The 16,715-nt window shown below is 46.6% G+C and overlaps 1 protein-coding gene across 1 annotated transcript in view; it reads right to left on the reverse strand.

Moving 5' to 3' along the window:
* Positions 1-16,715, reverse strand: part of LOC144130299 (neprilysin-1-like) — a 158,305-nt gene that overhangs the window by 106,802 nt on the left and 34,788 nt on the right. The window contains exons 6-7 of the mRNA XM_077664246.1: positions 14,740-14,895; positions 1,809-1,946 (exon numbers count right to left, since the gene is read on the reverse strand). Coding sequence (XP_077520372.1) covers positions 1,809-1,946; positions 14,740-14,895 — 294 coding nt within the window. The remainder of the gene's footprint in view (positions 1-1,808; positions 1,947-14,739; positions 14,896-16,715) is intronic.

Here is a 16,715-nt window from a genome sequence, read left to right on the forward strand (position 1 = left end):
GGCTTTCACGCTTCCAAAAGCTTTTTGCGAAGTAAGCGAATAATAAGAGAGTAATCTTAGGTTACATGATAATCACTGTTTTTAAAGTGATAAGCATTTTTTAGTATAGTGATTTTCGCAGAGTAATCCAGTATTTTCAGAATAACAAGACGCGCACGGTGATCACGTGGCTTACCGATCTTATGACACCGCTCAATTCCCGGGCATTCAATCTTCATCTTCTCGGAAATCAGAATTACAACTTTCATCAAAAGGCCCTCGCCGCCTTCATCTGATTCTTCTGGGAACCTATGATGGATGATGTTATTTCGCCGAGATCGGTTTTCCAGATCATCGTTCTTCTTGCTTAGCTGTCCACGGCATCATTGAAACGATCAATCTCAGAATGTATTTGCCGCACAGTTGGGCCGGTGAGGACTCAAGCGCAGGCACACGAAATTCACTACCTTCGAAACGATCATCCACAGATTTCTGCAATATTTTTATGACTGCAACATCACGCGCTAACTGTTTCTGACCCTCTAGTATTCGGAGAGCATTTGAGCAATTCTGCAGTTCTGGGAAGTATCAGCTGCAAGAGCGCCTGTCTGAGAGCGCGTCCGAGTGCATAACGACCGACAACCCGGGCTCTGTTGAGTTTTGAAAGATGGCGTATGTGCAGGTACTTTCTTGGGCGGACCGCGGTTCAGTTCCACGTCACCGCTTAGAAGAAGCCGACTTAAGTGATACGCCATGCGCGATGAACAAGAAACAGCAATATGTGGGCACAAGAGCAGCAGTAAAAACCAATCATCTGATCTAATACAGCGAGCACCTTTGTGGTAACATACCTGCACTAAGAAAAATGACAGGTAAGCATGCTTTTGGTACTGCTGCTCTCTAGCTCACTTGAAGAAGAGTTCCGGGAACAGCGCTTTTCTATCCTTAACAGTTGAATGGTTATATTGCTAAGGAAAGGTAACCGATTGTCTTTAAAGGTAACGGAGTGGATTCCAAGAGAAGAAAAGCGTAGCAGGGGCGGCAGAAAGTTGGGGAGGGGATGAGAATAAGACGTTTTTTGGGTACGGCAGCCACAGCTGGAACAGGAAAGGTTTAAGTGGACAGACATGGGAGGGGCATTTGCCCTGTGGTTGGCGTAGTCAGGCTGATGATGATGGAAATTTCTTTTAGGTTAAACTTTTTTAAATTTCTATGCAAATAATATCCGCTTTGCCGCACTCCGTAGCTTCCAGAGAACCGCGAAATTGTTTTCATGGCATATAAATAAAATATCTGCGTTGCAAGCATTGAGCAAACTAGTCGAAACTAATTGCCTGCCTTTCTTGTGGTTTTATTGGTCATTTTTGCGTAATATCCCGCTATTTTTAGTCCGAGTTTTTTTCCACTTCTTGTGTCCTTTTCTGTGCATTATGTTTTCTTGAATGGGTAACAAAGTTCTCTCCATCTTTGTTTTTTTTTTTAAGTTGATTTTCTCTCCCTATTTTTTCTGATAGGATGGGCTTAATTCAGGTGTGTGAGGTTCCTTCTGCCTATCTTACCCAAGTTTATTCACATCCCTGAAATGATGTAATCGAGCTTCACTCCATAGTGCGTATTACAAAGTCACTGGGAGGAAGTGATGATCAACGCAACCACCCTTTCATATTGTCTGCAACACTGACTGTCTTGTGTAAGACGTAAAATGTTCATTTACAACGTGACGCTATTCGTCATCAAGCATAGTTTTTTTATGCGTACCATATCACGTACTCTGCGTCTTGGCGTCCATTCACAATAAATGCTTCTCGGCGATGTGCACAACAACGTACCTCGTCTCTCCCCTGATCGATGAGAGATGTGCACGCCTGGAACAACCCTGCGGCTTTCTGCCACGCTGTCTGTCCCTTACTCGGAACGATGGTTGCAGCCAGGCCACCCCGTATATAGCTTAGTGCGGTTGTTTGGACCTGCGAAAGCAAGACGATAACGCACCAAGCGCTTTATTGAGATCTGTCAAGCCAAGCAGCGCACAGTTTTCAGCATGGCTGAAAGTTATCTCGACCAACCATTGTCATCCTGTGTGGCAATTTATAACAATGCTTATTTGGTGAAATTTGAAGTGGTCGGCGGATTTACCGATCATTGTCGTGAATATGCAGACGCTGCAGCCTGCCTGAAATTTGTAACCATAGTATGCAAGCACACAAAAAGTGAGAATTTTTTTGAAGAACATTGTCTTAGGTCTCAGAAGACTCACTAGTGCCGGATACAAAAATATAGCGATGCCACACTGCTCTTCAAAGCCCTCACAACGAACAGAGTTGGTAGAGCGTTTTCATCCAGTTTCAAAAAATATTCTTTGAGAGCATTCTTAGTATGCTTCACAGATATCCTGCCGTCCGCAAAAAGCATCAGCAAATCGAAAATCATCGCTTCAATCAATGATCGTCACTCGCCTTCAATTGGCTGAATATTAAATCCATAATTATACACTGAAGCCGAGGCACGGACATGACGGAAAGGGCTCCAAGGCGGCTGTGTGACCCATCAGTGTGCGTGTAAGAAAAAAATAACCTGGGCTTGCTTTGGTCCACGCATTTCTAATTTGGCCTTGCTTATGAAAGCTTACCAAGAGAGAGAAAAAAATTACTATAAAGGAACGCATATGTAATCTAAATTTATTACTCAGGGAGCTGGGAAGGCATATACGGCTGGGCCGCCGCGGTGGCTGAGTGGTTATGGCGCTCGGCTGCCGGCCGAAAGACGCGGGCTCGATCCCGACCGCGCAGGCCGAATTTCGATGGAGGCGAAATTCTAGAGGCCCGTGTGCTGTGCGACGTCAGTGCACGTAAAAGAACCCCAGGCGGTCCAAATTTTCGGAGCCCTTCACTACGGCGTCCCTAATAGCCTGAGTCGCTTTGGGACGTTAAACCCCTATAAATCAAACCAAACCAAACCATACACGGCAGTTTTTCCGGAGGCAGAAGTACTATAAAGGAGAAAAATCACGCAAAGTGAACGTCCATCTATGATGCCACTGCCCAATTCGGTATCTCAAGTACATATTCATGTGGCTGAAAATCGCCACAGCTGCGTTCGCTAGGCCAGCTCTTCACTTCCGTAAAAAAAACTTCCACCTTCAGCTATAAACAAGGCAATTCGCTCAGCAAAACAATATTATCACGGTAAATAAAAGCCTCAGCAATGCAGAAGAAATACGAGGCATAACATATCATAAATGAATGTAAGAAAAGGCAGGCGTGGAAGTAATTGCGCACAGGTGAGATATTTCGGCAGTAACCTTGTCGCTTGGCATGGATAATTCAGCGAGAAGCTGACGCCGTGCGGTTTGGCCACATGTCCATCACGTTTGCGCTCTGCATAACGCATGGCAGCGTCTTGTCGCCGCTTAGTTTTTCGCTACCAGTTACAAGTGCATTTGCGAGTGGCCGGTTACGGATGCTCGGAAGGTACCGCCTCCTCAAGGCAAAACTCTCCGCTAGTTGCTCGTCGTGTCTATACAGTATATCTATATGGATGATCGTATAGCCCCACCGCACGGATAATCCCCTGAGTTAGCCGCGACGAAGAGTTGGTTGCAGGCGGCTGCGCGAGGAATGGCGAAGAGGGGGTGGGGGTTGTCGTGTGACCGCTCAGAGGAGCGATGTACCACGTGACGTCCGTTCCATGGTACGGCTCTTTAACTGCTCTCCGCTTTAATACACACGCTCAAAGTTACTGTCAGGTACTTGTTGCAGAGGGATGCTTTAATAATACCGGCAGGCAAGAGGAGGCAACAATGCCGGCCGATATGCGATAGTGCGAGTGCTACATCATCTTCCACATGAGCTTTGCGCCATTTAATAATACCGGGTGCATGACCGTGGTTATTTGTCATGCCGACAGAATCGCATCCAAGGGGTGCTTACAGCAGAAAATAAACAATGGGGGGAAACAACGAGCAATGCTTTAGAATTGAAGTGCGCGAAGACTCGAACACGCTTGCCGTTACTTAAGCCGTATAACGTTCACAATTTCAGAGCTGGGCTGTCGACGTTGCGGCTGCGGGGAACCGTCTGGAAGTTGGCATCAGTGGCACACCGTTGCTTTTTTAGGGCAAAAATAGCGATGAAGCAGCATCACGGGAAAGCATTAGCGACAGACAGGTGTCCACACCGAGGCTTCGGCATCGTGATTGCAGTCAACTGCGGAGGTGAAGGCTACAGCTGCCACATCATAGCCCTGCTTCTGCCCGATGTGCACGCGGGCCAGCTGAAGGTTTTTTTGGACGGTTTTTGGAAACTCGCAGGGCTTCCAGTGAGAGCTCGTCATCGCCTTGGCACGGCAGCATGGCATCGAGGTTGATGTGGGCTTCACGTCCGTACACAAATACAAATAGCGTGAAATGCTTAGTTTCCTGCAGGGCAGTGTTGTACGCAACGGCAATATATGGTAGAACCTTATCCCAAGTTGTGTGCTGGATATTGCATACGTTGACAGCATGTCCGCAATGGTGCTGTTTGATCGTTTGGTTTGTTGGTTGCTCTGCGGAAGGTACTCTGCGGTCCCGTGTCAGCTAAATTGAAAAAATATGTAGTTAATTAGCGTTTCTGCAAACTCCATTGCTCTCTCGCTAATGACGCACGAAGGGGTACCATGCCGCCAATTGATGTTGTGCATTAAAAAAGTCAGCGACATCGAAAGGTGTGCCACGGTGAATATCCTTGGCATCGGTATTGCCAGCCAAATAGCTAGCACCAATTACTATACAATTTTTGCAGCTAGCTACAAAGAGGAAGGCCTAAGGAGGTCCAAGAGTGAGCGATGAGGGGCTAGTAGGTATGACATGAGTACAAAACATAAAACTGAGCAGAGGACAAGACACAGGAAAGAAGCAAATCGATAGCCTAGAAATGGTAGCTAACGTTGTGTTAGCTTCTTTTAAATCCACTGCTACTAATTTGAATTCTACCGTCGAACTCCCTGAAAACTCGGCTTTACAGTTTGTAGAATTACAATTGTGTTTTAACAAAGGGGGTCACCTGTGTTGGGCCTACGCACCAAGATCAAAGAAGGCTCTTTTGCCGTTCGATTCTTGTCACTTCAAGCTAGTCAAGCGGGGAACTGCATTTCATGTCTCAGATCCTCAATCGTTAAGTCTAGTCAGCACTTGTTGCAGTGCAGTTTTACCGGTCAAGTAGATCGGCTTCGCTCTGCTGGGTTTCCTCCGGCTCTTCTCATGGCTGTTGCGGAATCATTGTTGAAGACTTGATGGTCCAATTTAAAGAAACATGAGCTCGCTGAAAGCGAGCGGCGGAAGTTCGAAGTTATTCCTTATGTGCACAAGATATCGCATACGATAGTGACATCCGATTCCTGAAGCAGCAAACTCCAACGTGCCAGTCGTCTGAATGAATCTCGATAATTTTCCAGCCAGCATAGAAATTGATGGTTGGTTACGACTTTGAATGAGCTGTCGTATGGACAAGGGCGAAATATTACGGTGGCCCACATGAACGCAACACGTTGTTTTTTTGTAGCGAGAGCTACGCTGGGCTATCAGTCGGGCATTTCGTGGTGGCTGGGAGAGGCCAGTTGTGCGCATGCGCCGTTACTATGGAAACCTGAGAGGAGCAGCAGATGCGGCGGGCGCTTCGCCGTCGCCGCGCGCCCGCTCAACCGTCGGAACGAAGCGCGCCCCGTTCTTCGTCGCCGTCTCTTCGTCGCCGCTACGTATATCCTGGCATAGCCGAGCTATAGAGCCACTGCCATTTTTTCTCATGTAGAGGAACTGCTTTCTGCATAGTAGAGAGCGCCGCTACCTTTGTGTACTAGCCTCCCGAGGCCCTCGTTGTGTTGGACAAGGACGGCGCAGAGACCAATGTTGCTGCCGCCGGTGTCGACCTCGGTGTCAGCCTGTTCTTCGAAGTACGCAGGAACACGAGATGTTTTAATGCACTTGCGGAGCATAGAGAATGCCGTATGTTGCTCACTTGTCCACACGGAGGCGGTTTTTTCACCTCGTGAGATGCGACAATGGCTCCGAAATCTTGGCGAACAAAAGCAATAAACGGCAGATAATACACGCAGAGACCCAGAAAGCGCAAGGGCGCTTTCTTGTCTGCGGGAAGGGGATAACGTGCGACGGCACAATTTTATCGGGATCCAGCCGTACTTTTTTAGTCCTCACAGCATAACCGAAATATTTGAGCAGTTTACCCGAATTGGCTTTCTGTGGCTTTAGTGCAAGGTTAGCCGAATCAAGGGTTTCGACGACAGCCTGCAGTCACTGGATATGCTGGTGACGTATCCAAAGAAAAAAAATCACGGTGTCGTCCAGGTATACAAAACAGATTGCCATTTGGAGCCTTGTGAATACAGTTTCCATCATTCGTTGAAACGTAGCCGGTGCGGCGCACAGGCAGAATATATGCACTTTTAAGTTCTTAGAGGCCACCTGGAGTTACAACAGTGGTTTTTTTAGTGGTCCTGTTCGTTGACTTCGCTTTACTAATACTTGCTCTTTAACTCCATGGATGAGAAGTATTTAGGGCGCCGTAATCTGGCCAGTGAGTCGTCAATACGCGTGAGGGGGCGGATGCCTTCTTTAACTACAATTTTCAATCTGAAATAGCCTACGAAGAAATTGAGCGTGTCGTTCTTCTTAAAGAGGACGACAGGCAAAAACCACAGGCTATGGGAAGGTTGAACAACACCATCCTCCGCATACCTTAAACATTCTTAAGAATCATCACTCGTTCTTTTGTGTAAAAACGATAAGGCTACTGAAGTATAGTGAGAACGTCGTCATATAAGTTATGATGAAGTGTTGAATGATAGGTGTTTTACGAACCTTCGAGGTAAATGGGGCATGGACTGAATTCTAAAAACCGTAGCGCTCAAGCCCGCAGTATCCTATAACATGTGGTAACATGTAAACGTTTTTGAGAGAGGGTTGGTCACTGTCCGCTGCTCCGGACGAAAAACAGACTGCAAAATCGACACCACGGTCGTCAGAAGTGATAGCAGTTCCTCAGAGAAGTTGCCGGTGCTCATTCGAAAATTAGTGACAAGGATCGCAAATCAGCCATTACGAAGCGTCTGAGATATGCGAGCCGAGCAGATGCCTTGAGTAAGCAAGAGTGAATGGTTAGCCTCTGCGACTGCTTCACCTCCGTGCAAGTCGTCACTGGCGACCTCAACCAAAACACTGCTCCGTGTTGGCAACGTGAGACTGCATGCACAAAGTGCGGCACTGTGCTATGTAGCTATGGAGACAATTATTTTCTGGAGGTTGATGATTGAATCGCATACTGTCCCAGAAAAACGAAGCCGAAAAAGAGATCTCAGGAACAATCACACAAAGCTACTCAACTGACGGTGGACGTAAATTCGTTAATTGGAACGCGAGCCGTGCAGACACATTTCGGGTAAAGAGATCACCACCGGCAGTACGAAGTTGCACCAGACACCAAGGCGTAATCACTTTTTCTGAAAAGTTGTCAATTTACCACTCAAAATCAAATAGTCAGCCCTGCTGACCACAAATACAACTACGGCCGCCGCGGTGGCTTAGTGGTTATGGCGCTCGGCTGCTGACCCATAAGACGCGGGTTCGATCCCGGCCGCGGCGGCCGAATTTCGATGGAGGCGAAATTCTATAGGCCCGTGTACTGTGCGATGTCAGTGCACGTTAAAGAACCCCAGGTTGTCGAATTTTCCGGAGCCCTTCACTACTGTGTCCCTCATAGCCTGAGTTGCTTTGGGGCATTAAACCTTCATAAAACAAACCAAACAAATACACCTACGCTGTGACCGCGGAGAATAACCGATATGTCAAAAGCAATGCATTTGTCTAACTCGGATAAAGGCGCTGCCAGTTCTCTATAGGAGATCTTCAGCGCAGCGACTCTAAGCGTTATCGACCTTTTAGGTTGCTGTTGCTCATTTCAGTTTCTTGGCGAAGGCTTGGTGATCGGTCCTGTTCTGTTCGCGAGGAGCTGAGGAGAGGGACGTCCGGAAAAGATGGCTTTGGGGAAGAGAAGCATGTCTCACGTTGAGCACTGGATAGAATTCTCTGTTCGTTCCGCAAGAGAGCTCCTAAATTCACGGGGTCGTTGACCAAACCCGCGTCTCGGCGAATCGGCGTGAGAGCCCTGTCGGTCGAGGTGTCGATAACGACAATGACGTATGGCCTTATTCTGCGCAGTGAAAGCAGAGAGGAAGCGAGAGGGGCAGAGGGGCGCAGTGAGGGCAGAGGGGCCAAACGTTGGTCTTCCGTAGGAGCGCTTCGGCCATCGCAAAAATACTTCAGGGGTTCTACTGAGGACAGCGAAGATAGAGACGTTGCATGTATTGGGTGTGGCTAAGCGGGATGATCATGCCTCCCAATTTCGGCATACGCTTCAGCTAGACAGTGGTAGTCTTCCAGCAGAGGTAGTGTTTAGACAATAGGAAAAGAGCCCCGGAACGCCTGCTGCGCCTCCTTGCTAACGAAGGCTGAAGTCGAACCCACAGCAAGCCGCAATGTGCTCCAAGATTTGGAAGCTCTTCACGCATGATGGTGGGAAAAAGGTGACGCAAATCTTCAAGGTGCATCCCGACGACCGAACACAATACAGCCCACAGTGCAGCAGCATGCACTGGCCGGTCGTGAGTCGCAGTAAGCGGTTGGATGATTTTTTCAATTGTTCTGGCCTGCGCAAAAAATACCGCGGCGGTCGATATTGGGCTGGGCTCGAAGCGGGCGAACAGCTGCTCTTTGACTCCACGCATTAAGAGCCGAAGTTTCTTTTTTCGCAATGGCCAGATCAGCTGTCCTGAGTAAGCGCGTTATTTCTGCGGACTTCATCTGGACGCTTTCATTCGGCAGCTGGATTGCGTCTGGAGTGCACGCTCAGTTATCCGCGGTGATACAATTTGGTGTAAGGCGCCAGCAGCCGACGACAGAACTGTCGCCACGAGTTTTAAACGTCCTCTATTTTTAAGCACAATGCAAGTACCATCTCTGCAGCTAGAGTGAACTTTGCGGAGTAGTTCTCCGTTGCCGCGATGGTAGAAAGCGGCTGAAGGAGCCAGTCTTCCACATTCTCGAAAAGGCCTCCACGGAACGTCTTGGGGAGCCGTGGGGTATGCAAGATGTACTAAGCTGGCGTTCCAATGGTCATTTGCAGAGTATTTGGAGCGGCTGTCGCCGTGGCGATCTTCAATGTTCTAAGCTTCGGAGACAGTCCCGGATCATCCGACGGAAGTGATACATCGGGTTGTGAAGTGGTACTGAGCTGACGTGGCTGCTGCTCAGAGGTGTTTCTTCAATAGGCTAACGTCTACCCCGGCCCTCCACCAGACTGTCATGCACAATCGGGCACAAAAGTTTGCGGGAGGCAAGTTCTTGGGAATGCGCATTTTGGAACTGCACCTCGCTACCTAGTCACCTGATATTGTATGAAGGTATTAAAAGCATAAATTTTCCTTCCTCTAGTAACAATGCCAGGCGACTGGGTAGCGAGGTGGAGCTACAATAAACGTTTTTTCAAGAACTCGCGTCCCATAAACTTTTGTCCTCGATAGTACGTAATTGTGGGAGAGGGGCGCTTTAATGCCTGCAGCAAGGCAGAGGAGCTGGCAATGGTGGCTGACACGCAATAGCGTGACCGCTATCTCTTTGTCTTCCCGCACAGCTATGCGCCCCCTGATGATAGTAGGCGGCAATTTGGTAACATCTTTACAGCTTCATTCGTCTTTATTATCCTATGCAAACGACACAGGCTTCTTATTTCACAACGGTAATTTTAATGCCTTAGAGGCTTACATCGACAAAGCCTTCCAAAATCAATACCAAAGATGTGTGAACCGATGATTAACCATATTAAAATGCAGCTGTAATTTTTCCCCTTGCGAAAGACAAAATACGACAGAATATATAAGCACGGTAAATTTCAAAAGTACGGTGCTTATGGAACTAAGATACTTGGCGAATATGTGCCCAAAAACATAATGGTACGTGCATTTTAATGCTGGCTGAACGGGGCTCTCGCCCAGCTTACTTTTCAAGCTCTCTCCCCTTCTAACGCGTTCGCCTGGCTTCCTGATGTACGATTTACTCAACGAATCTCCTTCGAGGTCCATACTTTTTGCTCGTACAAGCTCTACATCACATGGTCGAGTAAGGACTGTCAATGTTCTATCGTGCGACCAATTAGCCGAGAGGAAGCACTAGGTAACAGTTGCAAATTTAAGATGTTCATATTGTCAGTCAAAGAAAACTGTGCAAGTGATGCCTCCTTGTATTTAACCAACAGGGAACGAACATACCTGGCGGGTAGATAAAAACAAAACATGATCAAGCTGAAATTAATCAATGGATCGTAATTTCAACATTTTACATGTCATAGGACGCGCATGCGTCGAATGTTTTGTGCGGAAATGTATGTTCTAATAGAGCACAGTTGAAGCTACAGCATCTGTCCCTGTCTACCATTTCTGTCTTATGTATGCGTCTTTGCGTTTACACTGGGACCCTCTTATTCAAAGTCAATTAGTAATAGTCATATCAGCTTTTAGAATTTCTAAAGCGCGCTTATTCTCGCGCTGTCCAGCGTCCATCAAATCGTGCAACTTTGTGGCACACGCGCCGCGTGACAATCTCTGCCCGCCCAGGCTGTGGTGCTCCCCGTTCATCGCCATTTTGCTGCTGTAGAACGGGCGGGGTAGGGAACGTCACGTGCCATGCAAAACTTAAAATTTAATTACTGCTACCCACGCCCGCAGCTCGAGAAGGCTGTGGCCGTGGCCGAGTTGTCTGAGCGGCTTGTATACGAAGCTCCTCTTTATTCAGCGGCGGATTTTCGAAACCCACTTAGCATTATGCTGTTCTTTTCTTCTGCATGTTGTTGCCATGACGACGATACACCGCTCTCGTTTGCTTCCCTGCGGCCGCTATGGAAGGAATTGGCGCTGACGTCTGTATTTGCTGGAATGTTCCAGAAGACTGCGCGTGTCTTGGGCGCGAAAAGCCTGTTGCAAGTTGCGCTTCATTCAATCATCTGCCTTCTTGTTCTGTCTTGTTTTTCTGTTGGCGCCTTTAAAATCAGTCACGAATAGAACGTTCAGTTACTGAGCCAAATTCGGTTGAAGCCGCCGCGGTGGCTGATTGGTTATGGCGCTCGGCTACCGGCCCGAAAGACGCGGGTTCGATCCCGGCCGGGGTGGTCGAATTTCGATGGAGGCGAAATTCTAGAAGCTTGTGTGCTGTGCGATGTCAGTGCATGTAAAAGAACCCCAGGTAGACGAAATTTCCAGAGCCCTTCACTACGGCGTCCCTCATAGCCTGAGTCGCTTTGGGGAGTTAAACCCCCATAAATCAAACCAAACCAAATTCGGTTGATAATAAAATATGCTCAAAAAAAGAAACAAAAACGCCCGCCAAGCCTGTGACGGTTCATCTTTGGTCTTGCCTTAAGTTTAACGATTATAAGCTTTAAAAAGTTCTTGAACACGAGCGTTTGATCAAAAGTGCTGCACGAAACTCACTCAAAATCATAGAAATCTTTGTACATTGATTTGCTCTGGGCGCTCATTTTAAATCGATCCAAGAAACGCAGCTCAGCGCATAGGCTATCAGATTCAACATCTAAATTTCACTATGTACACTTCCTTGCAAAAAGCTTCACAAGTTACAGATAGCACAAGTGAAGCCAACAGCTCTCTGTGCGAATCACTCTTTCCTTTCTTGAACGACGTCAGTCACAGGGTAGTAAACCGTGACGCAAAGCTTGTCCTCCTTTGCCATAGGGCACACTGCGTCAGCGAAGACTGGCAGAGACCGCTTAATCGCTTTCTCGTAGCGCTCAGACAAGGCCCCTAGTAGCTTCAACATCTGTGCTGTATGCCAGAGGGGCGCCTTGGATCCCCCACGCCGCCGGGTACCTACCGACCTTTCAATGCGTGCAAACATTCATTTGGCCTGGTACTAAGCACTCTACGGGGAAGCGTGCTTGGGAAAAAGGGCCAAGGCATAACTTTTATCAGTCACAACACGTTAGCCAGAGCGCTCTACACTCCAGGCAGCCTTGCAATTCATATTCGTTTGTGTAGCTACGTTCATCGTGCATGGCAGAATTCAGGAAAAAACAGACGGGCAATATCTGATTCCAGTTTCTAAGCAAACCGCATCAATGATTAAAATTTTCATTCTCGTTGCATTGACGTGTTAGGAACAAGTCTCGCAACGCGTAAAGTTGACTATTGGTGCATTTAAGCTAGGCACAGCTTAAACAGAAAAAAAGAAACCCGCACGAGAGAACGCGCAACTGGATAACAATGATAATTCTGGTTCTTCTTTTTTTTTTGCTATGAAGTACAAACTCAACAGTTATGCTTTTCTGTTGCAGCCCAAATAGGTGACAACGAACTGTATTTTGTCGTCTCTAGTCTTAAAAAAATGAAAACTGAAATTAATTATCTTGAAATATACGGGTAGTTTTCGAAGAAACATTTAATAAACATTTCATCAGTATCTATAAAGCTTTTCTTGTTAATGACGAAGTAACGGTGATTGGTTTAAGAATTTCTTATTCTTTAAACCTACGTATAAAGCTCAGGTATTGACGCTTTTCGTGCAATAAACTGGAATACGACATATGACATTGACGGGGACAAATGAAGCCGAATCAAATCATTTTTGCCATAATGTTACCCTACGTTACGCATAAACCGTGAATGTCTGTTTTTATATTACTGTTTTTCTTAGTGGAGTGCAGTCTAGACTGCCCTTTGCAAAAAAAAAAAGGTGCAGAATACGCGTGAACAATTGCAGACAAATACCAATACTTGAAGTATTTAAAATTTATTGAAAAAAATTACATATAAGCAAGTTCATTCTTTTGAACCTGAAAACCGTATATTTACGAGCTTACAAGATCGTTGTAGAAAATACATATCCACTTAATCTGCTCTCTGCACCAGAAAGAACACATATTGGAAAAGCATGGGCGAACTATAGTAGCTGCTGATGTTGTTATTGATGTTACGAAAGCGTTTGATCTTACAAATTACAATTTGAATCGTGATCAGTAAAAAGCATCCAATATACTATCTACGATTTCGCAAGAGCCGGTAACTTTCCGAGGTTCGCATATCATATGAAATTTGTCCGCTGGCTCTTTCGACACCTATAGTAATGACATTGCCCGTACTGTACGACTTTTAAAATTCATTACTTTTGCAGATGACACTAGTGTTTTTATATCTGGGATAAGTTGGTAGAGAAAGTATACTGCGTTTGAGAAGAACTAGATCAAGGGAGCATGAAAAAAAAACGTTCAAAATAAATACCTCAAAAACTCAACAATTCATCTTGTGTTCTAAAAATTATTAGCTCATTTAAGTAAAATCATCCTTCAGATCCGGTCCTGAAGATGTAGTACCCACGTTCGAAACATTAGGAGTCACATTTCTTCAAAATATGTCTTGGAGACACCACATATTTGACGTAGGTAAAAAGTATCTAATTTTTGGTCTACACTACCAAATAGGCTCGTACTTCTACGGAGTGCAATGCTCGTAATTTGTCCTCTACATTTAAGTGTCCCATTTCTTACTAAGGTTTCGTGTAGATTGCTATATTTTAGGGAGACATACATAGGGTACATTTATTTACGAAGAATTTTGTGCGCCTTTTCTAATACGTCCTGCAGTCAAACCGTCATGCAGCCCAGATCAAAAATGCGTCGTTATCATCCATCGCCAGCTCTTAAACAAGAATTGTCTAATCAATACCTATTTTGTTCAAGTCCTAGCCATATCAGAAAATCAAACTCTGACATGAAGAATATGAACCGAGAACCCATGAAACATGAAAGCTCATCGAACTGCCTATGGTCTGCAGACTAGAAAATAAGCTGGCACAAACACTCATGAGTTTCTGGGTGAAAATGTTAAATTCGAGGATATCTCATCAGCTTCTAATCAGAGCGGTTCCTCGTGTGCTTACTTCTGATCCTGAGGGTCGGGCTGTCTTTTTTAAATTCCCGTTTGCTGACCTCGCGTTCCGCCTGCTCACCTGTCGGTGCACGGAAGGCCTAAGGAACCCAGCTCTCGGAGGCATATCCCGCTCCCTGCTGGAGTAGCGTTTAACCCAGGTCCAAAAGCAGGAATTCAATGTAAGCGCAGCACAACGTTTTCGCATGGAATACTGCGGGTTTGGGGCACCCTTTTTTTGTTTTATGTTTAGCTTTATTTGCACGTTCTCTTTCCGAGCTCTCTCGCCTTTCACTCTGGCACTCTGGATAGCCGATTTCCGAGAAATGCGTATGAGAATCTTTGGGTGTTCAATCTGTAAGATCACACCAATTTTGTGTTTTGGGGCTGTATGTGTTCAGAGGAATGCGACAACGCCTGATCAGGCCTTTTCAGTTGAACGCAAGCGCGGCAGAGTAGATATGACGAATCTGCCCAACACACGTCATTCAATATCCATGCTAGCTGCCGCAGTGGCTCAGTGACTATTGCGCTCTGCTGTTGACTCAAAATACGTGTGTTTGATCCCTGCCACGGGGGGTCGCATTTCGATGGAGGGAAAATGCTAGAGGTTTGTGTACTGTACGATGTCAGTGCACTTAAAGAACCCCAGATGGTCGAAATTATCCGGAGCCTTCCTTACGGCGTCCCTCATAGCTTGAGCCGCTTTGGGACGTTAAACACAGAATACAAAACTTAAAACATATGTTGCCTTCGCAGAGGTCTCTATGGGGTGCTTACCGAAAAGAAGATGTCCTGAGGCCCGGGATGCCGGCCACACACGAAGTCATAGAAATTGTCGCAGGGGTCCACGCTGCGGTTGAGAATCACGCCGAACCAGTCGGCGATGAAGCGGCAGTCGTCCGTGCGGCACAAGAGGCCATCAGCCGTCGGAGGCTGCTTGGCACAAAGCACAAGGGTGATACATACGTCACCAAAGCTCTGTTCTGGGCTTGACTGCGGATGCTGTAAAGCTGCTACCGAACCAGTGCGAAAATGGGCAAAGGTGACAAGCATGCGTGCGCGTGCCATATTTTTTCGTTCCTCGATAGAGTACATATATGGAACACTATTTCTAAAATTGTGCAACTCTAGCTCAGGAAGCCTGGAGGAGTAAAAAATTGGAGGTGACAGGCTCTGCCTTAAGGCTATACATATGCGTGCATGGGCTTAATGGCCCATACATTCACATTTGCTCATTCTCTACTTAACCTTCATATATCCCTGGGAGTCCTCACAACACGCCTGGCGCAGTGGCGCAGCGGTTAATCCATCAGCCACGGTCCTGATATGTAAGGGTTTGATAAAATATTCATTTATCAAAGCACTTAGCGTGAGACGCGCTACACGCAGAGCCTAACCTACTTATCACTTGCCCTATGTGTGCTCTTTTTTAGGAGGGATATGAATTTCAGAGCTAGTGCAACACATTTGCGGAGACTCACTTTTGCAAACACAGCAGTGGCCTAGTCTTTTGACTATCCGCCTCACATGCGGGAGGATCGTGGTTCGATCCCCAGTGCCACTGTGTGTCCACCGGTGATACAGTGTGCACAAGCTGTCTCCTGCCTGGTCCTCTGCTTCTTTAGGGTGAAATTCTTAGGAAATGATTGTTTGACTCCACCTTGAGTAGAAGGAAAACCTAGTGCCTTGACGTTCTTTTGCACAGGTACCCTTACGCCAAAAAAAGTATCATCCCTTTTTCACTCGCTCAGCACAGTCGCCTGGAGATGCACCCTAGGGTACCTGTGTCTATGCGTGTGCTCCATAGATGACCGAAAGACGACAGGTGACGAATGTTTTCCTACGAAATCATCGGGGACACAATTATTTCTTGGGCATTTGCACCTATGTTTTAACAGCAAGAGCTCCTAAGGCCTCATTTCCGGCTGATGCGCCGTCGATGTAAAATGGTAAATGGTGTAAGCCGGGTACATATATGCATCTTGTACCCCACAGGGTTAAAGGGTTGGAGACACCAAGTTTCTCGTTTGTGCGTTTTTTCTTTAAAACGTTCCGCATCACTTCTGGAAACATACGCACTGTAGTAATAATATATGTCGTGTGAATAACTTTCTAATGCGTCATTAAGCTTAGCTATCTTGATTTAGATTTCTGGGATCCAGTCTGCGCTGCAGCATCATGTTCAGGAAATTTCATAGCCCAGCTTGGTCCCGTGATTGTCAAAAGTAATGACGCAGACTGTGCTGCATTGTCTGCTCTCGCATACACGTGCTGTGCCAGCGCAATCAGACAAGCGACCACTGACAAATTCACATCGCCATGACCAGTGAGACAGATTTCGACGAAGGCGCGCCCTCTTCGGATTATGTCGAGGATATCGACTTTTTTTTTCACTGTCGCAGCGAGAACGACGGGCAAAAAGACTCGGTTCAGAATCCGGAAAATCTTTCAGATCTGACCAGCTTGCCAGCGATGAAGAGAGCCAGGCAAATGCCGTGCCTTTAGTAGTTCACCCGTAACAAGCAAGTTGAGCGGAGTCGCAACGTTAACTTCTAAGACACGATCATCGACGTTTCTTAAGACTGTGTTATATTTTCGAAGTAGGTGGCGTGTACCGTATGAGGTTTTCTACCGGAACGCCACATTATCATTTCCCCCTTTTTCTCGTCGCGCTTTGAACTCCGCTTTGCTCAAGACCGCTAATGCTCGGCAAATGCTCTTTTGAATATGTGTTTCTTGCGCGCTACCATACA

The sequence above is a fragment of the Amblyomma americanum genome, chromosome 4, assembly GCF_052857255.1.
Source record: "Amblyomma americanum isolate KBUSLIRL-KWMA chromosome 4, ASM5285725v1, whole genome shotgun sequence".
Lineage (NCBI taxonomy): Eukaryota > Metazoa > Arthropoda > Arachnida > Ixodida > Ixodidae > Amblyomma > Amblyomma americanum.